We start from the raw sequence: 27,780 nt of genomic DNA, 5'->3' as shown, positions 1-27,780 counted from the left end.
ACAGAGCAGTGGCATCTCCATGGAGACAAACCGACTCTCCATCAGAAAAGTTACATGTTGTACGTTTAAAAACCCGCCGTTGTGAACATACAGGACTGTACTTGTATCTAAAGACGGTTTCTATTCCATTTCTCAACTTGGAAAAGCAGTTTTTTGTTGTTTTTTTTCCGATATTTCCACGGGACCGTCGCATGAACACTTCTCATTTGTGTCACCTGATGTTTTTAAAAATATACATTTGGAATGCTTAGTTTCCCTCACGCCCCTTGAATGCCACGCGTATGGACTTTTAAACTTTGGTAACGGTGCATAGTCTGGACCGAGCACTCCTCACACACAATACTGATCGAACAATAAAAACATTTCACCTGAATAAATACAACTGTCCTGTTTATGTGCATTTTGGAGAGACTAAATCCTAGTTAAATAAATGAGAACTGCAACCAATGTAAGTGTTAAAAAGAAGCAAGACATAGACGCAAAACTACAGACAGACGGGTAAAGTTAGACCGCAGATAGCACCAACAAAACTGAACTTTAAACTCAAATTACTGCTAATTTCACTTCAGTAAAATAAAAAACCCTTACATTATCTAAAACTATGATAAATATGAACTACAAGGACTGAAATAATTTGGATTATTTGGGTTATAACTGAAACTGTCATTATTTAAACTCCGTACACAGCAGCACGCTAGCTAGCTCACTGCGTCTAAAGCTAACAATCACTTTTATCAAAACACGAAAAAATAAACATCTATTAAAATAAAAATAATTCAAATAAAAACTACCTAATTATTTTATAAGTAGAATTTTTCAGTTTGTGGTGTCGTTTTAATATTTATTAAGCCTCAAAATTAGCATTAGCGTTAGCATTGAGACACAAACATTTCTTTCTAAACACAGAAGTGTCTCCGGTGAAGTTTTTGTTTTATTTGTGTCGTTTTAAACATGTTTTCAGCTCCTGTCCACTGTCTGATCTTTAAATATTTATTCATTTTAGTGTAACTCAGCAAAAAACCTTATAGAAATCAAACTGAACAGCCAATAACTTATGTCATAATTTGGAGTTTTTCTTCAGGGTTTGTGAGGCTAAACGATTCACAATATCATTAAATTGTTCAACTGATTATTAGAGTAAAAGCTGTAATCACTTTGCACAGCCCTACACTACATAACGTCAAGTTTACAAAATGGAAACTGGGACTTATCTTGGTTTTAATAGTTAAACTTGGTTGGTGCTATCCAGAAATAAGAAGTACTCTACAAAGCTGAAGCACGTCCTAAACTATCCACAGGTTTCAGGATCATAGGGATTAGAACCACTGCCACAGCGATTAGCAATTTAAAACTAAACGCTTTATCTTTTGTACGGGAAAAAGTCCTCAAAACGTTTCATAATCACACCAAAAGTGACCCGTGAATGTGTTTGTTCCTCAGGAAGAGAGCGCTTAAGCCTGATTTTATAAACAAATTAGATGGTCGACCGAAACATTATCCCCTTTTGAACTAAACCATTTGTACTTTTGTTGTGTTCTCTGGCAAGACACTTTACTTCTCTGTACAAAAGTTACAACAAAGAAGAACAGAACAGCAGCCACACCTGAATGTAGTCTGCCCAAGGGCAACTACGGCGACTGCCAATCAGTTATGTCATACTGAATGTGACTGTTTAGATTTTTGTCAATATCCGACTACAACCAGTGCAATAATAATAATCACTTTTTTCCTGGTACGAACGCCATTTTGAGGACTTAATTGCTATGGCAACCGTTCAAATTCTTCACTCTTTATCGTTCTGAAACAATGACTTCCTGTTGTACGGCGCCATTTTGAGGACGGTTGACCATTCCTAAGATATAATGTTTTGTTTTGTTAATTGTTAATCGCTGTGGCAAAGGTCCATTTCATTCCATCAACCTCAAACCCATGGACAGTTTAAAAAAAGGGCTTTTTATACACATTTTTCTACATAATGTGCGTAGTTTAAGTTGCTCTACGATAAAGCTGTTAGTTGTGATAGCGAGGCAAAGTTTGAAGAAGTACGTTTATAAAAACAGTGTAACTAGAATTGAGTCTCTTTTAGATTTAGACAGTGGCGGCAGTTATCGAGGACGGACTTTCCACATTTTCAACTTTCTGCTCGGGCGAACAACAGAGGAACAGGCGACTACCGAGACTTTTAAACGCAAACCGAAAGTACATCATGTGACCCATCGCTACGAAGGAGACGGAGATGATGACGAGGAGGCCGAAGGCTTCGGGGTTAGGGGCTAAAATCACCATGATGAAGTGGAGAAGATCCAGAAGGTAGTTCATGGAGTTTTGGACGCCGTTGATGACACCGCGCTCCGACTCCATCACGTTTTCCTGAATGAGCTGAGTCACGGTCAAGTCGAAGGACCACAGGCCTAAAAGGAAAGATCAGAAGTTAGTGAGAAGGATGTGAAAGGGTGTGACGTGATGTTTGACTTCAGAGAGAAATTAAAGTTAACAGCTCCTTTTACCTTTAGCTCAGTAGAGATTGGCAATTCCAGGGAGTTTATTGAGTTTAGGGTGGAACAAAGTTTGTGTTTGAAAGAAGAACTCAGCTGAAACATGCAGGGCTTTTGTGTTAAACATGTGACCTGGTTTAGTATAAGTTTAATCCTGTTTTAGTCCTTTACTTGAGTCCAAAAAAGAACTGGTTTAGATCTTGTTTAGATATATTTAGGCTTGGTTTCTCCCTTTATTCATCGTTTAGTTTCAGTATCGTCCCATCTCCTTAGCTCTGGTTAATGCAGTTTTACATTTTACTGTGTGGAGGAGACTAAGTGATAAGAGCACCGCTGCTGTATTAGAAAGAGCTGACTCGTACATATCTGCGTCCTTAAGTGCTTTTAAAGGAAGTTCATAGAAGTTATTTGTTTTATGAAGGAAGTGAAATGTGCCAAGTCTAAAACTGAAATTAAACTTCAGCTGAACCTGGAAATTAGAGGCATAAATCATTTTGAACATCCTGTTTAACAACAACAAGGTCCAGTCGAGTAGAGTATGAGTCAATCTACACTTTGTAACTGTCTATGGAAATATACAATACTCGAGTTGAATTGGGTTTATATATTTATACTGTGCTTTTTTACATTTTTTGCAGTGAACATCTGATCCAAGCTGGTCCAAATTTGCTAAGTATTATTATTTTTCTCAGTAACTCTGCAATAACTTTGTTTAAGTGTTTAAGTGCTGACTAACATTTCCCAGAGGCGGCGCAATCAACCAAACTTTAATCGAGGTCAAGATTATTTGTAATCATCAGCTGGGTTTTGCAATCCTCTGTGAAGCATGTGGTGTGGAGTCGAGTTCAGGCTTTGGTGGGTGAAATCTGTCTTTTTTATGTATTAAATGGCAAAGATTCACAGTGGGAATTGTCCAGCCCTACCCTGAACATCATCATCATCATATTCCGCATTAGTTACTGGATATATCGTACTTTTTCCTTTAATAAAATGATGCAAAGTGGGTCTGTTTAAGTCATTTTAAACCTACATTATGAATCTGGAATCTGGTATTGATCAAGTACTGCTTCCTGAAACAAGTTGAAAGCCCAGCCCTACTTGTAAGAATGATTTTTATGCATCTAAGTCTTACCCATTCTAGCAGCGATGACCCCAGCAAACAGCAGGCTCACAGACAGGTAGGACTGCAGGGGGGGCAATTCCTCCGCAGATGTGGTCATACTCGCAGCTGTCGTCGTGGCAGTAGCATTGACGCCGCTCACGAGTCCCGTCAAACTATGATCGGCTTCGGGCAACGCCTTCTCCCCCACCAGATGAGTGTAGAGATCTTCAAAAGGCGAAACGGTCAGATCGAACGGACTCCCGGGCGAAAATACCGACACCACACACAGCATCAGACAGGACAGCTGAGCCACGCCCGAAATGAACCCGGTTCGGATCAGACCGCACTTTTTCCGAATCCAGGTGAAGGCCACGGTGCCGCAGATTCCCGAAATTGCCGAAGCGCCCATGAGCAAACTCAGCACGGACCCGTTTAAGCCCTGGGTGTAGGCGTATCCCGTGGTGATGCAGTCAAACCCGAGGACAGTCATGTACAGGAAGGCCAGGGACATGCCGGCAAAGAAGATGTTTTGGTTGTAGTAGGAGATCCAGCCGGCTTTTAGGGTGCGCAGAGGCTCGGTGACTTGGTAACAGCACCCGCGTTTCCGTGGAGATTCGGGCCTGTTTGCTGCAGACTCGGTCATGAGGGGTTGAGATGATTCCTCTGGGCTCTGACCATTCTCCAGCTCTGTGGAAGAAAGAAGAGACGATCAAATGAGATATTTATCTGTCCAACAATAGAACAATAGAGGTGTTGAGACACTTTCGGGTTGATCCAGAAACTTTACAGCTGATTTCGAGTTTGGATTTTGTTCCTGACTCATCAACAAGAGACAGTTACCTTTTAAAAGCATATGTTTAACCACAAATTGTATCAAGCATATGATGTATATCTGTCCATCACCGCTAATGCTAACTTAGCCCAGTGGTCCCCAACCACCGGGCCAGGAACCAATATCGGTCCGTTACAAAAACAGTAAATAATTTATCAGCGACCGCATCTTCTCCGACGTAACTTCTGCCCGTCCCTCATGACATGCTCATAAACTTGTTTCATAGATGTAGAATGAATCCTGATAGGAAATTGCCACAGAAATCTATTTGATTTAAGGGCGAGTTTATTATATCTGTGCTGGATCTGCTCGTACCCTCCACGATGAAGTTTCACGTGTAACACATCAGACACACCCAAAAGTAGAGCCACAAGAGAGTGAAAATGAGACAAAAACAAAAGTCTTTGGAGAGTTTTTTTGCAAAGGGGAAAATGACAACTGAGGAGCCAGAAGAGGAGACTACGACCTCTAAGAAAAAGAAAGAACCTTAACAGACAACACCAGGAGTCCTACTTAAATATGGGTTTGTCTCCACAGGTGAGTCTCACACGCAGAGTCCGGTCTGTGGAACATGTGAGGAAAAGCGAACGAGGCAAAACCTTACTGCCATTTACAACATCCTGTGTGAAGCTTTTCAGCAGTGACGGCAACAAGACAAAATCACAGAGCAGATTGGACATAAGGAACACACTGTGGGGTCATTGTCTCCCATCACTCCTCAATGGGACCACCTCATCACAAAGACACGAGTAGAAGGCCGGTCCGTGAAAATAAAACCTACATTATTCTGGTCCATGGTGCACTAAAGGTTGGGGACCCCTGTCTTAGCTTAGCCTAACGTCTTACCTCCGCCTCCCTCGTACACTTTCTGTCATAGTTATAACCATAGATCCATGCTCATAACTTTATTTAAGCTTTAAACGACTGCAGCCACTTTAACGTGAGAGGACATTTTAAACGTATCAGCTGACCCGGAAGTGACATCACACTTAACAACTCCACTGTTGTAACATAAAAGCACACGCAGCAATAGAATAAAGAAGACGCGACAAAAGTGAACTTTGAACAGAATCCAACTATTAAAAAAAATCACTTCAAAATCGCAATCCTTGTCAGAATAATCGCAAGTAGATATTCTCCAAAAAATATTATCAGTCCCTATTCCAAATTATGCTTTGCTTAGGCTTAGTTCAATGAAACGAGGATTGTTCATCAAAAAAGCGATTAAAGATTGTTCAAACATGCACAAATACAACTCCAGAGGGTAAATGAGAAGGAGAAACAACTATAACATGGTTACAATCTCTTTTTGCATAGTAAGTCTGGTATAAATAAGTATTTTTAAGAGATCTTTGTGAACATACCTCTGACAGGGCTGAGGTCCTTGAGTTCTTGCTGTTGCGGGTTTTTCTGTCCGGCCTTGGTCGCCAAAGCGGGGGTTTTCTGATAGACCTTCCAGAGCAAAGCGTACTCCACACACATAGACACCAGATTCCACCCCGAGATGAAGCCACAGCCGATGAAGTGCGACCCAAACGCCATCACCTGCCCCACCAGCATCGGGGCCAGGATGTTGGTCAGCTGGTCAATGATCCGGACAGTGGCGTTCATGTCTGTAAAAACACCACAGGGATATCGCTCGGCTTCAGAGAACGGAATAAACAACAAATATTTGTGGCTGTTCTTTGTCAAAATACTGTGTAATGGGATAATGGCCCTGCTAATATCAAAGATTAAGTTAAAGCCACAGTGAGTAACATTTTAGAACATTTTTGGACTGAAATAACAGCAGATGTTTCTTTTTTTTTGGTTGTGTAAAACATAAAAAACATGAGTCCGTACTATGAACCCATCTATCTTCATGGAGAAGTTTCCGAAGAATGGATGTAACCTTCTATTTCCATGGAATCAAACAAGTGAACACCTCCAGAAAGTTACTCAGTGTTGCTTTAATTGACAAAAGGGCGAGAAAAATGAGTTTATGAAATGCTTTTACATGAATGGATTGATTTTGTAGAATTTTGGACCTTGGGAAGTTAATTTCCCATACATTTTCAAATATTAAGAATTTAAAAGTACAGCGGTGGCCATAACGAGGTGATTTTAAGTCTAAAAATCACATTTAAAACTTAAAAATCTGCTAAATGTTCTCATAATGTAGCAGCTAATAACGTTTCTAGCACAGATTTTAAGTAAAAAGTCTTGAGGTCGTTAGTGATTCACCTTGAACAACCTTCCAAACGTTTAATATTAGTTTTTTTCTGAAAGTCTACGGGAAAAATGAATGAGAAATTCTCTTCGGGAACCAAACGGTGGGAGTTCACTGTTGACTGTGGAGCTCCATATTGATTGAGTCGTGTACAATGTTCAATGTTCAATGTGTGCCAACAAGTCAACAATGCACCGATTCTCTGGGAGGCTCTAAAACGCCGCTGAAGTCCGTATTCATGAGTTTCAAGCTGCGGCAACCGTCGTCCGTGGTCATAGTGATTAAGCAATTCAAATCAAAATATTATATCTTTTGAATGGGGAAAGGTCCTCTATGGGTCCTCATAAAGTCCTTCAAATCAGGAAGGAATTGTCTGAAACCCATGAACAGAACTCATCTGCTGTCCAGATCAGCAGCCTTAAAAATTCTTCTTTTCTTCAGCAGCAAAGTGTTTTACTGCAGCGATAGCCCTCACGCTGCTGAAGTTCAACAGGTTCATGGGAGCAAAGGAGGTTTAGTATCATGTGAGGAGATCTTTTAAAGGGCTTACAACGACCGGCTTGAAAGAATGATTGGAACATTATGAGGAGAGAAAAAATGAGTGTTATTGAGTCAGCATCCGGAGGTCAAAGTCTGAACACGGAAACAATATCTGATAAACCGATCACGCGAGGCCTACTTTTGATAAGAGAAATCTGCTATCTCAGACCTGGTTTAGTCCTGGGTTAGTCCGAGTTTACCCCTGGTTTAGCTGTAGATAGAGCTATTTTTGAGGTCCAATTATGCTCATCGTGGAAGCTGGTAGAGATCACTTCATTTTAGGTTAATCCTGGTTCAGTCCTGGGTTAGTCCTGGTCTAGACTTGGGTTTGTTATAGACGATAACTAAGCCTTGGTTTTGAGGTCCCGTCTTAAACCTACTTGAGTCCTTGTTTAGCTAATTTATGCTAATCATGCAAGCCTCTAGACATGTTTTGGTTCTACGTTAGTCCAGGTTTAGACTTTGTTTAGTCTTAGATTAGTGAGGAGCCTGGTGTAGTCTTGGTTAAGATGTTCTAGGTAGACCTTGTGAAGTCCTGATTGAGCAGGTTTAGACTTAGGCTTGTCCCTTAGTTCTAGATTAGTCAAGGTTTGATTATGGTCTAGTCCTGGTTAATGGTTTAGTCCTAGACCTTTGTAATTCCTAATATAGGTCACTTTCTGCAGTCTTGCTAGGCCTTTAGTCCAAAATAAGTGCTTGTTTATTCTTTATACAGTTGTCCCTCGCTGTTTCGCAGATTTTTTTAGTTTTTTGGTATGTTTGCAAGTTTTCTCCCCGACAAAAACCACAATGTCGATGAAACATTCTGCACCTACGAAGGTTTGAACTTTGAGAGAGTTTAAACAAGAGAGAAATGTGAGAAAATGTTAATGCCTGTGTGAGAAAAGTGTATAAAGTGTGTGGTGAGGGGTTTTACAGACAAAAACAGAGAGAATAATTGTAAAAAATAAAGCTGATACTTCACAGATTTCATCTATTGCGGATTATTTTTAGAACGTAACCCCCGCCATAAATCTGGGACCACTGTATTTAGTTTCCAAGGTGATCCAAGGGTGTACAACTCTTTGCTGCATTGTTAATTATAGACTTCATTGTTAATAGTTCTTTTCAAATCGTTTTTTTAATAACAAAAAATAACATATTAAATGAATCTGGAGCAAAATGAGTACAAACCAGCTAACTTGCTGCTATCCTGCCCAGCCACTACCACCACCCAGTCCCTTTGAATGGTGATGGACATGGCCGTGCTAGCCAGGTTAGCGATGTTAGCGATGGTGATGACCAAGATGTAGCAGGTGGTCTGAAAAACAAAGCAAAAGGAGTTTATTAGAGTTTGACTGATTAACCAAAGCTAATCATGATAACATAACATTATCAGTCAATGATTTATTTCCAGAATATTTTTCAGTACAGTTGAAGGGCCAAAGCTAATGCTAATGTACTAGCTTATACATTCAGTGAATAATAGTGTTACTAATATCAGTACAAAAATTTCAAACTTTATTTTCATACTAAGACTGATATGATTCCAATACCACAATGATATAAAAAAAAACTATTTTTTTAGACAATATAATGAGATTTTCAAAATTAAATGGTAGGACTTTGTTTTCTATTCCCATGTTTCTTATATGTGTGAAATCCCACAGTGTCCAGTAGGTTCATAGTGGTCCATGGTCCTGTTTGGTCCTGGTTTAGTCCTGGTTTGGTGCTGGCTTAGCCCTGGTTTAGTCCTGGTTTGGTGCTGACTTAGCCCTGGTTTAGTCCTGGTTTAGCCCTGGTTTAGACCTGGTTTAGTCCTGGTTTAGTCCTGGTTTAGTCCTGGTTTAGACCTGCTTTAGTCCTGGTTTAGCCCTGGTTTAGTACTGGTTTAGACCTGGTTTAGTCCTGGTTTAGTCCTGGTTTAGACCTGCTTCAGTCCCGGTTTAGACCTGCTTTAGTCCTGGTTTAGCCCTGGTTTAGTACTGGTTTAGTCCTGGTTTAGCCCTGGTTTAGACCTGCTTTAGTCCTGGTTTAGACCTGCTTCAGTCCCGGTTTAGACCTGCTTTAGTCCTGGTTTAGCCCTGGTTTAGTACTGGTTTAGTCCTGGTTTAACCCTGGTTTAGACCTGCTTTAGTCCTGGTTTAGACCTGCTTCAGTCCCGGTTTAGACCTGCTTTAGTCCTGGTTTAGCCCTGGTTTAGTACTGGTTTAGTCCTGGTTTAGCCCTGGTTTAGACCTGCTTTAGTCCTGGTTTAGTCCTGGTCCATGGTGTATACTAGTCTATGTGTCTTATAGTTGCTCAACATCGTTATAAAGTTCTTCAGGAAAGGTTCATTTCTGCTCTGTGATTTTTACCTTTTTAGTATTGATACCTGCTCAAATGAGTATCTAGTTTCGATATTAGTTTTAGTATCTGATTTTTGACACTTTTGCAGAGGAACATTTATTTTAGTATCGCAGTGAAGTTATCGTGGGAGAATCACGAGTGTCTGACTGGCTCTGTACACAGCTGCATGCTAGCTAGCTCACAGCGCCTCAAAGCTTAAACAACTTTTATTTAAATCATAAAATATAAAATACATATCAACATTCAAATTTTACATTATATTTTACATTTTTGTTTTTATATGTAGAATATTTCAGTTTGTGGTGTTGTTTTAATATTTATTATGCCTCAAAATTAGCGTTAGCATTAGCATTGAGAACGTGTCTCATTCTACTCTCTGTCCACTGCCTTGTCTTTACATATATATTATTATATTATTATTTTAGCGTGACTCTGCAAAAAATCTCACATAGATGAACTTATAGAGGAAGAGTCATTAACAGTGAGGTTTTTGGTGCTGATTAATTATTAAATAAGTCAAATGTAGGAGCAGTGGTCGCAGCAATACAGCCACACGTCATCATTATATAGTTAAATAATCCGTTTACAAACTGTAAAGATAGTAAAGTAATTCAAATATACAATATAATGGTATTACAAATTGAATAAAATAAATGAAACTCTGTCACAGTTTATTCCCTGTGTGATTTTGCGCTCCTCTCTAATCCTGTGAATACTTTTAAACTGGCCTGGTCGGTTTGTGGCTCATGTGACTTTGCTGCTGCTGACACAGACTAAGAACATACCATCTCCAATTTCATTACAATCTACACTCACAAAACCTTTGACCGCTATCACACATCAGCTCACATCAAAACTCTCCGGGTGAGAAAGTAAAATAAAGGGAAATGAAACTAAAAATAAACTAATACTAACATTTCGAAATGTAATATTCTATTATTTTGAAAACCCCTATGGCTTTTTCTCTTGTTTTACTAAATATTGACTTGTACAGGTCAAGAAGTGCAAACAAATGTGCACCCAGTTTAGTCCTGATGTAGACCTGGTTTAGTCCTGATCTAGTCCTGGTTTAGTCCTGATCTAGTCCTGGTTTAGTCCTGGTTGAGTCCTGGTTTAGTCCTGGTTTAGTCCTGGTTTAGTCCTGGTTTAGTCCTGATCTAGTCCTGATCTAGTCCTGGTTTAGTCCTGGTTTAGTCCTGGTTTAGTCCTGGTTAAGTCCTGATCTAGTCCTGATCTAGTCCTGATCTAGTCCTGGTTTAGTCCTGTTTTAGCCCTGGTTTAGTCCTGGTTTAGACCTGGTTTAGTCCTGGTTTAGTCCTGGTTTAGTCCTGGTTTAGTCCTGGTTTAGTCCTGGTTTAGTTCTCTTTTAGTCCTGGTTTAGTCCTGGTTTAGTTCTCTTTTAGTCCTGGTTTAGTCCTGGTTTAGTTCTCTTTTAGTCTAAATTCTGATAGTGTTTGTGTGAGTGAGACGGCCCTTTACACAAACAGAAACATTCTACATTTTGTTTTTTAAAAAAAATGAAACTTGTACAACTGAACTCGCACATAAAGAGTCAAATAAAATAGTAGAAAAATACTGCGTTAAAACGATGATGTTATTATAAAGTTACTCATTTTGGTCACATGTGTTGTTGTTCTTGGCAGATCTAATGTCCATTTGAATAAAGTTAGAGCCAAATAAAAACATAGTGGACAATGCTGCCTAATGAGTTTGATTATAGAATTCATACATATTTTCACTTTTTGGCCAAAGTACGTTCAAATAATCTTGTTCTTGGTGTTATTGTGTAAAGTTAGGAGAATTTCCCTTGTTCCCTTGACCCTCGACATGTAGTGGGATTGTTTCAGCACAGAAGCCTATTGTGTTTCAGCCAGTTTCAGCTTCACAAACCACACGGCCTGAATGCAAATATATGTAGAGTTTATTTAGACTTGAGTCAGAGGCAGATTACACTTTGAAAATGCACAGCCCAGGAAACACAATAATGATAAAAGAAGTGGGCTAGAGTTGTCCCGCTTAAGTCCTGCTTGGTCCAGTCCAGGTTTAGTTCTTTGTAGGGCTGCAGCAATTAATCGTAATAAGTGTGACTAATAACTGTCTAAATATATATTCATAATAACTGGACTGTACAGACTCTGAAACATGTGCCGAAGCTGCTTTTATAACAAAGACAGTGGTATTATTAAATCAACATGTCAAAAAAGAATAAACTATTTATAATTTCAAAGTACTGAAAATTTGGTATTAATCGATACTGAAACTAGTATCGAAACTAGATACTCATTTGAGCAAGAATCGATACTAAAAAGTAAAACTCGGAGCAGAAATGAACTTTTCTGAATCTGTTTATAATGAACTGGAGCTGCATCAGAGCAACTATAAGACACATAGACTAGAGTACAGGACTAAACTAGGACTAAACCAGGTCTAAACCAGGACTAAACCAGGACTAAACCAGGACTAAACCAGGACTAAACCAGGACTAAACCAGGACTAAACCAGGACTAAACCAGGACTAAACCAGGTCTAAACCAGGGCTAAACCAGGTCTAAACCAGGGCTAAACCAGGACTAAACCAGGTCTAAACCAGGGCTAAACCAGGACTAAACCAGGACTAAACCAGGGCTAAACCAGGTCTAAACCAGGTCTAAACCAGGTCTAAACCAGGGCTAAACCAGGACTAAACCAGGACTAAACCAGGACTAAACCAGGACTAAACCAGGGCTAAAACAGGACTAAACCAGGGCTAAACCAGGACTAAACCAGGGCTAAACCAGGACTAAACCAGGACTAAACCAGGACTAAACCAGGGCTAAAACAGGACTAAACCAGGACTAAAGCAGGACTAAACCATGACTAAACCAGGTCTAAACCAGGTCTAAACCAGGACTAAACCAGGGCTAAAACAGGACTAAACCAGGACTAAACCAGGGCTAAACCAGGAATAAACCAGGTCGATTAAAACTATTGTTAGTTACTCCCCTAGTTAAAATTTTGGTTTAGTCCTGGTTTAGTGCCAGTTTTGATGTTGTTGTGTGTGTTATTTATGAGTACACCCTCTAGACAAGAGTTAATCCTGCTCCAGATCATTAAATTAACATGTGCTTTTCTTTGCACACGAGAGGCTTTTCCTCTGCATCTAAACATCTTCATCTGTAACGATCCCAGCAGTGGAACATAACAAAATACAAGTAGTAAAGTACTGTACTTAAGAAAACATTTGAGGTATCTGTACTTTACTTAAGTAGATTTTTAAGTGGATACTTTTTACTTTTACTTGAGTACATTTGAGAGCAGTATCTGTACTTTCTACTCCACTACATTTTTGAACAGGACTGAAAAGTAAAAGTATGTTTTATTATAGTTTGAGACCTGCTGAAAAGGCTGAGGGTTTAGTTTTAACACGCTCAGAATTTGAGAAAATAATATAACAATAAATAAAGTGATTCAGTTGTTTACGTTGAGCAAAATTGAGCACAAATCTTTGTCAAACTCACTACATTTGAAGCTTTATAAGACTCAAAATATACTTTTTACCCTTTAAGTACATTTTAAACTGGTACTTTAATACTTTTACTTCAGTAGATTTATTCATAAAGTTGAGTACTTCTTCCACCGCTGAATCATACTGTTTGGCGGCTTTAGAGGAGAGGCCATTTTGTTCAATTGTCGACGCACTGCATTTGTTTGTAAGCAAAAACACTGACGGCTGAGCAATGTAGGCAAATTATACAAAGAACAAGTATGATTTTTAGCATAAAGAGACAACATGTAGAGATTATATACGCTGCAACAAAGGTAATACTACTGGTACTTGAGTATCTTTAAAGGGCCCATATGACACACCACTGACTCTTGTAGCTTTTAGTCATGATCTAACGCTGTTCCCTCCTCAAAAACAGACCTGGAGCTGTGTTTTGTTTCATTCTCACATGTTTGAGTCACACTTTATTATTAGTCTGTTACATTTCCAAAGCTCAAAATGCTATGTTCCACCTTGTGATGTCATCAAGTGGTAGTTTTCAACAGCTCCTTTTACCTTTTGTTTAGTCGAGATTCCAGGGCTGAAATGATTCAAATCTATGGAGTTGTATAAAGTTTAAAAACACAGTGGAGCACTTCCTGTATCACCACATGATGACATCACAAGGTGGAACAGAGTGTTTTCAGTTTGGGAGAAGAACTCAGCCTAAATCTGCAGCGTTTGTGTGTTAAACATGTGAGAATGAAACAAAAAAAACAACAGAACTCCAGGTCTGTTTGTGACGAGGAAACGACATTAGAACATAAAAGAAAAGTGTAATATGGTCCTTTAATATTTTGAGTAATGTGGATACCAGAACAATCTTTTCCAATTCTTCAGTAAATTATTATTACTATTACTATTATTATTATTATTATTATTATTATTATTATTCATTAGTCCATTATTTTCTATTCTATTTACAGTGTTTTGATTTAGTCTTGGTTTAGATCCGGTTTAGACGTTGCAAAGAGCTGGTTAAGTCCTATTTTTGTTCCAGTTTATTCAAGATCTAGGATTATTTTATGGTCACATTTTTACACAGCGCTTTTCCATCTTCAAGGCTCAAAACGCCTTACACGCTTTACATTCACACACGCATTTATACAGACGTCTTGCCCAAGAACACAACAACAGCATTCATCTGTGAGAGCCGGAATCGTGCTCTACCAGTGATGTTTACGTCGAGAGCGGGATTCGAACCGCCGACCCTCGGATCAGTGAACAAACGCTCAGACTGCACCTCTCCATAACACGCCTTTACATTCAACTTTATCTTTTATGTTGCCAGGAAACACACCAATATTTACACAGTATAATTGAATACGTTTAAGCTACAGAGTCATTTAAGTAAGTCTTTTATAACCCCAGAGGTGAGGACACTCCTTTTGTGTATCAATAAAATACCAGCAGGGTTCATGCCAGTTAATGTATTGCTGCTCTAGTATTGAGGTCAAAGTATTTGCAGTTCACATTTATAGATCTTCAACATGACCTGACCCTAAAACCATATTATATGTGCCAATGTCAACACATTTTACAATTAGCAAACATTATGGCTGCAACATAGGATCTGTTAATAAAGTGTTAACCCAGCAGATGGCTCAACTAGAACGAGGATTTGAATAGTTTTGTATTAGGGAGTGCTGCAGACACAACCATGCACAGTGGGGCAAAAAGCATTTAGTCAGCCACCAATTGTTCAAGTTCTCCCACTTAAAAAGATGAGAGAGGTTGTAATTTTCATCATAGGTTCAGTTCAACTATGAGAGACAGAATGGAGAGAAATAATCCAGGAAATCACTCATTAAAATAAGTATTTGGTCACCTACAAACAAGCGAGATTTGTGTCTCTCTCAGACCTGTAACTTCTTCTTTAAAAGGCTCCTCTGTCCTCCACTCATTCCCTGTATTAATGGCCCCTGTTTGAACTCGTATAAAAGTATAAAAGTATAAAAGACACATGTCCACAACCTCAAACAGTCAGACTCCAAACTCCACTATGGACAAGACCAAAGAGCAAAGGAACCACAAACAAAACTGTAGACCTGCACCAGAAGCATTTTAAGGTCCTGGAGCGGCAGAGCCAGTCTCCAGAGCTCCACACCATATTAAATCTTTGGATCTTTGGAAAATCTGCAGGAGGAATGGGCCAAACTACCAGCAACAGTGTGTGAAAACCTTGTGGAGACTTACAGAAAATGTTTGACCTCTGATTTTCTGGATTTTCTTTCCTCATTCTGTCTCTCATAGTTGAAGTGAACCTATGATGAAAATGACAGGACTCTCTCATCTTTTTAAGTGGAAGAACTTGCACAGTTAGTGGCTGAATAAATACTTTTTAGCTCCACTTTATGTAGGTCAGGTTAAAGAGTTTTATTCATTCTTTAGTCTCACTGTAGTTTAGACTAGTATTAGTTCAGTCCTGCGTTAGGCCCAGTTTCAGACCATTTAGTCCTGGTTTGGTCTTTGTTTAGTCCAAGTTCATGCCTGGATTAGTCCTCGTTTTATTGCTCTTGTTTTATCTAGTACAAGTTTAGGTCTGTTAGTTTTTGTAGTTAGCTTAAAGTCGACAGCCACATACAGTACTTACCGTCTGATAGGGTTCACAGAGTACAAATGTGCTGATAATAACTCTTTATTATCAATCTGACCTCAAAACTATTTTAATACATCTAAAAACATATTCTCATTAAAGAGCTGTTACGTGACAAAAACAAAAATAAAGATATGAACGCTGTGAACTCTGCGACTCTACAGTGGCATTCACACGAGTTTATCCCAGTTTTGTCCTGATAGACTTGGTTTGGTCCTGGTCTAGTCCTGGTTTAGTTCCAGTTAGTCCCATTAGTTCCAATGTTGTGTTGAATGTCCAAATGTGAATGCACTCTAGGTCTAAACCTGGAACTTAACCCGGACTAGAACAGGGCCAAACCAGGACAAGTATAAACACAGTCTATAGCACTAACATCGCACTGAGCTCAGTACAGACACAGTAAAGAGGATCTTACCAGAATCCATCCATTGTACATGACACTGAGCTGCTCTTTGAACTGAAACACGACCATGAGGAGGACCCCACACGCGATCACACAACTGTTCTGGACAATGAGCGAAGTCTGGGCCACTGCAGAAACAACAAGAAGTACACGTTATAACACATTATAACACATTATAACACGTTATAACACGTTATAACACGTTATAACACGTTATAACACGTTATAACACGTTATCACACGTTATAACAAGTTATAACACGTTATAACACATTATAACACGTTATAACACGTTATAACACGTTATAACACATTATAACATGTTATAACACGTTATAACACATTATAACACGTTATAACATGTTATAACACATTATAACACGTTATAACACATTATCACACATTATAACATGTTATAACACTTTCTAAAACATTATAACGCGTTATAACACGTTATAACATGTTATAACACATTATCACACATCATAACAAATTACAACATGTTATAACACTTTCTAAAATATTATAACATGCTATAACAGATTTTAACACTTAATAACACATTATAACACGTAAGACATTATAACAAATTACAAAATGTTATAACATGCTCTGAAACATTATAACACATTATCACACATTATAACAAATTACAACATGTTATAACACTTTCTAAAATATTATAGCACGTTATAACACATTATAATACGTAACACATTATAACAAATTACAACACATTATAACACATTATCACACATTATAACACATTATCACACATTATAACACATTTAACAGGGGCAAAAGGTGTTTAGTGTTTCAAGCAAACGATACCTGATTCCTGATCAGAGTGTGTGAGGACTAACTGTTATTCAAAAGATATAACATTTTGAATTAGGTGTAATAAATATGGTATAATAAATGTTGCCATAGAAACCCTGTTTTTGTCCTTGACTAGAAACTCATGAACAGGGTGAGGAATAACACGACAGAATCCCTCTGGTTTAGACTGAGCTGGAGGACAGGGCAGGATCCTATTGTACAATTTGCCATTTAAAGATGTGCTATGTAACTTTTATGGCGTCTCCATGGAGATGTTATTACTTTGTGATTTGTGCACTGAATGAAGCAGTATTAAAATGTTTTAAAAAGAAATGTGGTAGAACATCACAAAGTAAAAGTAGTAAAGTACTGAACTTGTACTGAAGTACATATTATAGACATATGTACTTGAGAACATTTCAAAGTGGATACTTTTTATTTTTACTTCACTATATTTTTGAACAGGACTGAAAAGTAAAATTATTTTTATTATAGTTTGAGACCTGCTGAAAAGCTTTAGAACAGATCTCAAAATATGTTTACTTTTTACTGTTTCAGTACATTAACATATGATACTTTTACTTTTATTTTATTTTCTTTGCTCCAGTATCTGTACTTTTACTTAAGTAACAAATCTGAGTACTTCTTCCACCACTGGAAGATTGTGACTTCCAAACTGCTCTGTTTTAAAGTTTTTACTACTGAAAAATAATTTTTTTTCAGTTTAGTTAATTTTCAAACAATGTTGTTGGCAAGTGGTATGTACCTACCAGTGAATGATATTTTGTCGTCTTTATACACATAAGTCTACAGTAACAAGGGCTTTGAGATGATGCCATTTCTGGTAAGACGTCAGTTATGATTATAAAAATGATACGGTCCTCATGTTACAAATGTACGACTTTCAGAATCATTTCATCAAAGTTGTCCTCGGATTTTACCTTTAAGTCTTGGATTCCTGTCGACCCAGTCCCCGATAATGGCCCCAAGAAGCAGGACAGAACCGGCCACCACGAGCCCATAGACCGCTGTGAGCAACAGACTGTTTCCATACAGCTCCACCAAGAACACGGCCACGGCAAAGTTCCACATGCGGTCGCCCTGGAGATCAGAAGACTATGATTTATTCATGTTTTTATCTATCTATGTTTTTTTATTTTTTTATTTAACTTCTTCAAAAATACATGGTGTAGATTTAACAATTACTAATTCAACATGACGTGATTACAGCGAATTCATAAATAAATAACACCTGGTTTTGTTTCAAGGTGTAAAAAACAACCGTGACACTGCTTTGATGACACTTATCCTCCTCACTTAACCTCACTGTTATGAAATATAAATATCCTGTGAATTAACAGAGTGCATATAAACATTAGACAGGTGATAAATCATCCTAATAACAGTTTGTAACATGACAATAACGGGCAAAAACACAGAGTGCAGCTTAAACCCACACAGATACACGGAGTAATCATGTTTTTCAGACAATAATGTGGTAATAACAGCCTGGAGTTACACTTACCCATGTTGACAGTGCATGCCCCATGTAAATCAGGAATTTGGCTGAGGTAAAGAAGTCCAGGACAGCTTCTGCAAAACATAAAATCGATGAAAAATGTGAATTATGTCAAATACCTCTGTGTGTCTCCATATGCAAAGGACAGGACCCTACCACAGCAAGTCTTCTTTGGGCCCGTGTTATCCATTTTAGATCCGAAATATCCTGAAATATCTAGGTTAAAGGTGCTTTTTCTTCTTGTTTCTGGGTTATCTCTCCTCTTTTGTAATAGAAGGGGGTCGAGCAGCGCTGCCAGACCCTGATCCTGCAAACGACAACACGAGAAAAAACACAACAAAACCAAAGAAAACGCGCGAATCCTCTGTTTCCTCCTCTCCAAACTTAGCTAACACTGTAGCTGAAGTTGGAAAGAAATAAAAATAAAAGACTACAGGTTATTTAGACGCCGGGGAAAGGCTGAGAGCGACCATCCAGATGCTCTGTGCGTCTCTGTGCGTCTCTGTGCGTCTCCTGCGTGTTTACGTCCTGCCGCGGATATACTCGCGCGACGTCATGTCCCCGCCCCTTTATTTACCCGACGTCACTGCTATGCGCCGCCCCCAAAGCGCGCTCAGAAAAGACGAAAAGAGCCAAAATAACCGCATTTATGAGCTACTTTAGGGCTGCAAATGCACAATAGTGAGTGTCAGTGTGAGTAACAGCGGTGAAAAAGACGCTAAGCTCATTCAAATCCGCGTTTGTTATACATTTAAGGCTAAAAATACCTTGTTTAGTGACAGACTTCCCAAAATAATATAACCAAAGAGCACATCCGGTACTAATACAATAAAATAAAACATACAATTCAAGTTTTATTATGAAATTTTATTATGAAAATCATCAATTATGAGATTAGTATGTGCATTTTGGTTATTATTGCTTAATTAATTATTGCTTACTAATCTCATGGTCACTGTGGTACATAACTATGGTACTATGGCAAAATATAAGAACATTATAGGACTTTAGTTGTAATACATGTAATAACAATGATTATAACAATGAATTACTTGGAAAATACATGTGGAAACCCTAATATGGCCCATAACCAGCAGAATGGAGTGTTATTGTAAGATAAAATCCACATTATGTAGAGTGACCAGATTTTCAAAATTCACACCTGCTTTGGGATCCATCCATTTTCTTCCTCTTCCCTCACCCCAGACATGTCCTCCAGCTCCTCCGGTGGGACCCCAAGGCGTTCCCAGCCCAGAGACATAGTCCCTCCAGAGTGTCCTGGGTCTTCCCCAGGGCCTCCTCCCGGTGGGACATGCCCAGAACACCTCCCTAGGGAGGCGTCCAGGAGGCATCCTGAGCAGATGCCCGAGCCACCTCAGCTGGTTCCTCTCAACGTGTAGGAGCAGCGGCTCTACTCCGAGCTCCTCCCGTGTGACCGAGCTCCTCACTCTATCCCTAAGGGTGCGCCCGGCCACTCTGCGGAGGAAGCCCATTCCAGCCGCTTGTATCCGCGACCTTGTCCTTTCGGTCATTACCCAGAGCTCATGACCATAGGTGAGGGTAGGAACGTAGACTGACCGGTAAATCGAGATGGTTTGGGATGGTTGATATAAATAAAACTGTGAAAAAAGCGTTACATTGTTCATTCTCGTAGCAGCTGTGGGTCAGTCATAATCTGTCGGTGCATTTTTTTGGCTTATGTTCATTTTCATGCATGATTTTTTGTATTTTAGTCAAACAAATGACAATATATTCCCCCTTTTATTGTTGGCATGGATAAAATTGATACAAAAATAGGAACACCTGGGAATGTTCTTATATAAAACTGTGACAAATCAATATGTTTGTATAAATCTGCTGGGACAGGGCACACAGGACTGCCCTGGGTAAATAGGGATGTCTGGTCACCCTAATCCTATACATCCTTCATAATTAATCAGAAATGGATTCTTCTTGCTGTTCCCTCCTCAAAAACAGACCTGAAGTTGTGTTTTGTTTCATTCTCACATGTTTGAGTCACTTTATTATTAGTCTGTAACATCTCCAAAGCTCAAAATGCGACGTTCCACCTTGTGATGTCATGAAGTGGTAGTTTTCAAGTGAACAGCTCCTTTTACCTTTAGTTCAGTCGAGATGATTGTCAGTTATTCCAGGACTGAAATGATCCAAATGATTTTAGTGAAGTGATACTCTCTGTATCAGCACATGATGACATCACAAGGTGGAACAGAGTGTTTTCAGTTTGAGAGAAGAACTCAGCCTAAATCTGCAGGTTTGTTTGTGTGTTGAACATGTGTGAATGAAAAAAAACACAAGTCCAGATCTGTTTGTGATGAAAAAATAATATGGGACCTTTAAAACTTTCTTATTTTGTTGATTACTTCATGAAGCAAAAAAATACAACCCAGTCCAGTTTGTACATCTCCCCCAGGACAAAAAAAACCACTAAAACTGTCTAATATTACTAGTAGGCACAGGATGATATTGAAATTTGGTGTCACGATTCTCACAAAATAATTGTGATTAATGAATATAATAATAATTATTATTAAAGTTGCTGATAGTTTAAAATGTTCTGGATATGAATAATTATCATTTTAATCTTATAAGTTCTATGTTGAAAGAACTGTTCTAGTCTTGTACTTTGTCATCATTATATAAAATGTCTCACCAACGATTACTGTCGACCCTTTTTATCACAATAAACGATATTATTGTTTACTGTCCCATCCCTAATTACGAGTATAGTAGTTTGTTTCTTTTTACATATTTACACTACACGATTTTGTAGTGATAAAAGTCAAACTCAAACACAATAAATCGCTGGTTACTGCTCCTAAATATTTATTCATTCTTTCTTTATCTTTATGTATAGAGATGGACATAGTGAGAGCAATACAACACAAACAATACAGTACGAACAAAAACAAACACTATTTAAGTCCATATAAAGCATTAAAAACAGGAGCAGGTGCGTGTAAAAGTTCATTACCACATTATTAAAGTGTGATTGTGTCACCAACGTGTCCCATTTTGCTTGTTCTTGTAGTGCACGGGTGTCCAAACTTTTAAGGGGAGGGCCACAAAACGGTGGTCAATACTTAGATTTCAGATGGGTGTGTTTGATATACTTTTGATGCCACCACCAAGCTTTTAATAAAGCTTGGAATGTTAATTTTAGGTCTGTTTCACAACCAAATGTGATATTATTGAGGGTATTTTGGTAGAAATACTAAAATTGCTGAAAAAACGCCTTTATGATGAATTGGGCCAGTTCAGCAGAAGGTCTGAGGGCCGATAAAAATGGTCTGAGGGCCGCATTTGGCCCTTGGACCGTAGTTTGGACACCCCTTTTGTAGTGTATTTCCATTTTAAAAGCCGTTCCTCGCTCGTCCTCAGCCTTACGCAGTCATGTGACCTGGTGTTAAATGTCCCGTATCATCCGTGTCCGTGATACGTGCCAGATTCAAAACAAGCTCAAAATCCCAGTATTGTCGACTTCTGTGGACGTCTACACCACGAACACTCAGTTACCACATTAATATCATCCCTGCTGCTTAAGTTTAAGTGATGATTGTATTTCAAAGTTTGGATGACTTGCATTTGTCCAACTGTGTCAACAAAGCAGGCTATAATTACATCCCACGAACTCCTGTGTCCAGTGCGGCCAATAAACAATGTCTCCCTCCCACACGTGCAGCGCTGGAGGAAGTACTCAGCTCTGTTACTCGAGTACAAGTACACAAACAGAGGGAAAAAGGTACTCAGGTAAAAGTAAAAGTACCCGTTTAAAAATGCACTTCAAGAGTAAAACCTTTAAGTATTCCACACACATGTTCATTTTTTAAAGTGTAAGTGTGGTGATCTTTCTTTAAAATGCCAACAGCAGCAATTTCAATCCATTTCTTAATTTTTCTCATGAATCTTGTTTATTTTTGTTTGCTCAAAGCCAAAGTTTGAACTTGGCTCCGTCGTAACAAATATTAAATGTCATTTTCTGATCACTTTATCATTACAATCAGACTTTATTAATGTATCAATAATGAGTCTGTTTTCATGCTTTATTCTGCTCTATAAGTCTGATGAAGCCTGTCGTTGTGTCCTTGGGCAAGACACTTAACCCCGTGGTGTGTGAATGTGTGAGAGATTCTTGATGTAAAGCGCTTTCAGAGGCTTAAAGGAGGAAAAGCACTGCATAAAAACATTAAAAAGGTTAAAAGTGTTCGTGTAAACTGAGTGAGTAGCGCTTAAACACGAAGTTCATTTTTCATTTCAGTCCATTTCTTCCACTAATTTGGATTAAAAATATGTAAGAATGCACAAATCTCAACAAAAATGACAAAATAAACAAGCAAAGTCCGTTCTACTGCTGACTCTGACAGACTGTGTTTACCCACAAGGCCCTGGACAAAGTCACTAAACAAACCAAAAATATATTGATTCGTTTTACAATATGGAAATAGTTTCAGACCGTCTCCTCTTTGCAAAGTTTTGTCAAAGTTGTGGTTCAGGTTGGGCAGGTAACAGGATCACAGGCTCTGGTGACCTCTTGACCTTTTGAGACATTTGATCTTTTCTGTTATTGTGTGTTTAAATAACCATGTGCGTTTAGTCGAGTTGTGGCGGTTTGTGAAGTTAAACCTAAAGGACACACACTGGAGCATACGTCCTGATTACAGCCTTAAAACCGCACGTCTATTGTAAACTAATGCACACGGCTCTTGTGTGGAGTGACCGCGGGCAACTCCATCAACACAATCAACACTCTCCAAAACTTTACTCTTATGTAAAGGCACACTGTGTAACTTTTCAAGAGAGTCCAGCACCTCATACTGTCAACAAAGAGCCGATGACCCACTGCAAAGAGGCTCGTTTTACAACATTAATGAAATAAGAAGGAGAATGCACCAAACCCTGTGCCGCTGTTCACACCGTCAGCGTGACCTCGTGTGACCTCGTGTGACCTCTGCAGAAAGAAGCTGAAGCATCTGAAACATGTGGAGGCTTGTGCAAAAATCACACACCGGTAGAACCCGAACTCGAAGGGACTTATGCACGGATTTGTCTTTTGCAATTAAACATCTGTAACTGAATAAGTGCAGGACGTTTAATAATAAAGACTGTGGTTTATGTGAGTTGGAGAAGTGGAAAGTGAAGCTCGTTTTTTGTTGTTTTGTCCATTTTATGATGAGTTTATAAATCCTTTATTTGATGAAATGTTCACCCGATGCTCGGAGATGAAATGTTTGCTTCATTCTAATGTTTATAAGTTAGCTTATTTTTGCAAAGCACATGCGTCAAACTCAAGGCCCGCGTGCCAAACTCGGCCCGCGACGTCATTTTATGTGGCCCTCGACAAAGTAAATTAAAAAGTATGTCTGTTTTTCAGGAGATACACAGTTAAACAGCATTTTTTTTCTACGCAAATCCATGTGCAATATTTGTAACTTGAATAAGTAATAAATATAGAAACGGTTAATTAACGTGACATTTATCTTACAGTTACATCTGGCCCTTTGAGACCGACCATTTTATTGATTTGGCTCTCGGTGAAAATGAGTTAGACGGCCCTGGAAGCCTGGAAGAAGCAACAGATGAGTTTATTTAAATGAGATTTTGATGTTTGTGACACATGTCTGGTAACTGGCCTCTTGTACTTTATTGTATTTTATTGTATTTTATTGTATTTTGTTAATGCTGTCTTATAAGTCCATTAAAGGGCTCGACATTTTTTGTATGCAAGACACAATAATCAAATAAATCAAATAAAAAACCTCAAACCCAGCAAAGCAATAACACCTCCATAGAGACAGGCACTAGAAAAGTTACATAGTGCACCTTTATATTCAAATATGACTTTTTGCAGCTTGATATTTCAGTTTGTCACATTCCAAACGCAGGTCTGGTCCACTGTCCCACTGCGCTCTGCTATAAAACTGTATAAAACGACCAGCTCAGCGTTATTATTATTATTATGCAGTTGCTCAATCGTCCCAAAGTTCACCTCAAATAACACAAAATAATCCATGAACTTTGGCTGAAATCAGGCCACAAAACCACAGAGATCCCAAAAAGTGTGACATTCAAGTGGAAACGAGAAGAATATTTGACATTTTTACTGCAAGTACATACAGCACAGCCACGTTACAGGTCGGATCTGTGAAAAGACGAGGCAAAACGCTTGAATAAATACATGTCGGCAGTGCAAAAAACATCTGTGTGAAGCTGATGAGCTGCAGAAAAGTTCCACAGTATTAATATCTGTGCCTCGTAGTGACCTGCAGCTACACAGTGAGAGTGACATGCCAACTTTGTGTCCACGGGCAAGACACCTGACGCGCGCTCCCGACTCCTGTTACAGCGTGTGCGGCTGTAAAAGGAAGGGCATCTGGTGTATGCAGTGTGTTCACTCCTGTCAGCTGAATTATGAACATGTCTAAACACAAATACACTCCAGGACGGGGCTGATATTGTTCCCTAATCCCGTATATTTCACCATTGTTTTCGTGTTTTTGCAATATTTTTCTCAAATCGAACCACAGGATTGCGATCGAGAGCAGGAGATAATGGTTAACCTCAAATCCTATATTTAGTTAGTTGCCCAAGCTCCAATAAAACCTCGTCCAAAACAGTGTATTGGCACAAAGAACCACCGGCTTATCTTTCTGTTGTGTAAAAAAACTGCAAAATGATCCAACGTATTGAGATAATTCATCTTTTAATGCGTCCTTCACTCCTCTCGTGTCCCGCTGGTCTGTGGACGTGCACCTTTAAGGCCGCCGCACTTGCTCATTCGCATATTTTTGTCCTGGAAGTTACAAATATAGCCTTTAGCGGGTAAACACAGGTTGTTGTTGTCACTGTTAGGACCTGACAAGAAGTCCAAGCTTGAACAGACAAACCACAACATGACACACGATTTGTCTAACCATCTAATGACATCTACATCCACTAATAGTAGTAGTAGTAGTAGTTTAGAAGTAGTAATAATAGTACTACTGTAAGCTGTTTGTGCGTTTTGTGTGTAGACCAGTGCTTTATAATGCCACTGTCTGATCTAAAAGGCACACACTTTTGGTCTTTTGTCATCGGGGGTGACCTGATTTCCAGAATTCAAACTTGGGACACGGTCGGGACGGTGGGTATAAATAAAACTGTGAAAAGAGCGAGTGACCTAAAGGACGTCTCTCAGTGATTTTGTTTTGGCCTAAAGCTCATTTTCAGTTAATATTTTTCTGTATTTTAGCTAAACAAATGACAAATTACTGTTGGCAGGTGTCAGACTGGTCGAAAATAGGAACAGATGGAACATTTCTTGTATAAAACTGAGACAAATCACTGGATTTTTAGATAAATTCAGTTCAATTTTATTTATAAAGCACATTTCAAATACAACTTAAGCTCTGCCCAAAGTGCTTCACATAAACAACAACAACAAACGAAAACAGATATACATAAAATACGACACATAAACAACAAAACAATAAAAGACCAAGACGTCCTGCTACAGCCAAAGCCACAGAGAAGAGGTGGGTTTAGTCTTGAGTCTTGAGTCTTTAGTCTTTAGTCTTTAGTCTTGAGTCTTGAGTCTTGAGTCTTGAGTCTTTAGTCTTTAGTCTTGAGTCTTGAGTCTTTAGTCTTTAGTCTTAGTCTTTCGTCTTTCGTCTTTAGTCTTTAGTCTTGAGTCTTAAGTCTTTAGTCTTTAGTCTTGAGTCTTTAGTCTTGAGTCTTGAGTCTTTAGTCTTTAGTCTTTAGTCTTTAGTCTTGAGTCTTGAGTCTTGAGTCTTTAGTCTTTAGTCTTTCGTCTTTCGTCTTTAGTCTTTAGTCTTGAGTCTTGAGTCTTTAGTCTTTAGTCTTGAGTCTTTAGTCTTGAGTCTTGAGTCTTTAGTCTTTAGTCTTTAGTCTTTAGTCTTGAGTCTTGAGTCTTGAGTCTTTAGTCTTTAGTCTTTCGTCTTTCGTCTTTCGTCTTTAGTCTTGAGTCTTGAGTCTTTAGTCTTTAGTCTTTAGTCTTTAGTCTTTAGTCTTTAGTCTTTAGTCTTAGTCTTTAGTCTTTAGTCTTGAGTCTTTAGTCTTTAGTCTTTAGTCTTTAGTCTTAGTCTTTAGTCTTTAGTCTTAGTCTTTCGTCTTTCGTCTTTAGTCTTTAGTCTTGAGTCTTAAGTCTTTAGTCTTTAGTCTTAAGTCTTTAGTCTTTAGTCTTTAGTCTTAGTCTTTCGTCTTTCGTCTTTCGTCTTTAGTCTTTAGTCTTGAGTCTTAAGTCTTTAGTCTTTAGTCTTTAGTCTTAGTCTTTAGTCTTTAGTCTTAGTCTTTCGTCTTTCGTCTTTAGTCTTTAGTCTTGAGTCTTAAGTCTTTAGTCTTTAGTCTTAAGTCTTTAGTCTTTAGTCTTGAGTCTTTAGTCTTGAGTCTTGAGTCTTTAGTCTTTAGTCTTTAGTCTTTAGTCTTGAGTCTTGAGTCTTGAGTCTTTAGTCTTTAGTCTTGAGTCTTGAGTCTTTAGTCTTTAGTCTTGAGTCTTTAGTCTTGAGTCTTGAGTCTTTAGTCTTTAGTCTTTAGTCTTTAGTCTTGAGTCTTGAGTCTTGAGTCTTTAGTCTTTAGTCTTTCGTCTTTCGTCTTTAGTCTTGAGTCTTGAGTCTTTAGTCTTTAGTCTTTAGTCTTTAGTCTTTAGTCTTTAGTCTTTAGTCTTAGTCTTTAGTCTTTAGTCTTGAGTCTTTAGTCTTTAGTCTTTAGTCTTTAGTCTTAGTCTTTAGTCTTTAGTCTTTAGTCTTTAGTCTTAGTCTTTAGTCTTGAGTCTTGAGTCTTTAGTCTTTAGTCTTTAGTCTTTAGTCTTTAGTCTTTAGTCTTAGTCTTTAGTCTTTAGTCTTGAGTCTTGAGTCTTGAGTCTTTAGTCTTTAGTCTTTAGTCTTTAGTCTTAGTCTTTAGTCTTTAGTCTTGAGTCTTGAGTCTTTAGTCTTTAGTCTTTAGTCTTTAGTCTTTAGTCTTTAGTCTTAGTCTTTAGTCTTTAGTCTTTAGTCTTGAGTCTTGAGTCTTTAGTCTTTAGTCTTTAGTCTTTCGTCTTTAGTCTTAGTCTTTAGTCTTTAGTCTTTAGTCTTTAGTCTTAGTCTTTCGTCTTTCGTCTTTCGTCTTTAGTCTTAGTCTTAGTCTTTCGTCTTTCGTCTGGTCTCACTCTGCTCTGAGAGGGTCTGACGGGGGGAGGGGGCTGTTACACAGTCTGGGCGCGGCCACAGAAAAGGCTCTGTCTCCTCTGGTGTTGAGCTTGACCCCGGGCTGACCTCTGACCTCAGGGCTCTGGAGGAGTGTAGGGCTGCAGTGGCTCTCCCAAACATAGAGCAGCCATAGAACGCAGACATTTAAAGACAATCAGGAACATTTTAAATCTGCCCCATGTGACACAGGAGCCGGAGCAGACGGCACAGGGCTGCA

At 38.7% G+C, this 27,780-nt stretch overlaps 1 protein-coding gene across 1 annotated transcript; it reads right to left on the bottom strand.

The window, feature by feature from the left end:
• Nucleotides 1-64: 64 nt before the first annotated feature.
• slc40a1 (solute carrier family 40 member 1) lies at nucleotides 65-18,880 on the bottom strand. Its single transcript, XM_033986771.2, has 8 exons — nucleotides 18,523-18,880; nucleotides 18,373-18,440; nucleotides 17,789-17,948; nucleotides 16,041-16,156; nucleotides 8,352-8,478; nucleotides 5,794-6,042; nucleotides 3,628-4,284; nucleotides 65-2,411 (listed from the first exon to the last, which is right to left on the bottom strand). The coding sequence occupies exons 1-8, from the start codon at nucleotides 18,554-18,556 to the stop codon at nucleotides 2,089-2,091; spliced, it is 1,734 nt and encodes a 577-aa protein (XP_033842662.1). The 5' UTR covers nucleotides 18,557-18,880; the 3' UTR covers nucleotides 65-2,088.
• Nucleotides 18,881-27,780: the final 8,900 nt, after the last annotated feature.

The sequence above is a fragment of the Periophthalmus magnuspinnatus genome, chromosome 21 (assembly GCF_009829125.3).
Source record: "Periophthalmus magnuspinnatus isolate fPerMag1 chromosome 21, fPerMag1.2.pri, whole genome shotgun sequence".
In the NCBI taxonomy this organism is placed as follows: Eukaryota; Metazoa; Chordata; class Actinopteri; order Gobiiformes; family Gobiidae; genus Periophthalmus; species Periophthalmus magnuspinnatus.
The sequence above is the reverse complement of the archived record's forward strand: the minus strand, read 5'-3'. Positions and strand labels throughout refer to the sequence as shown.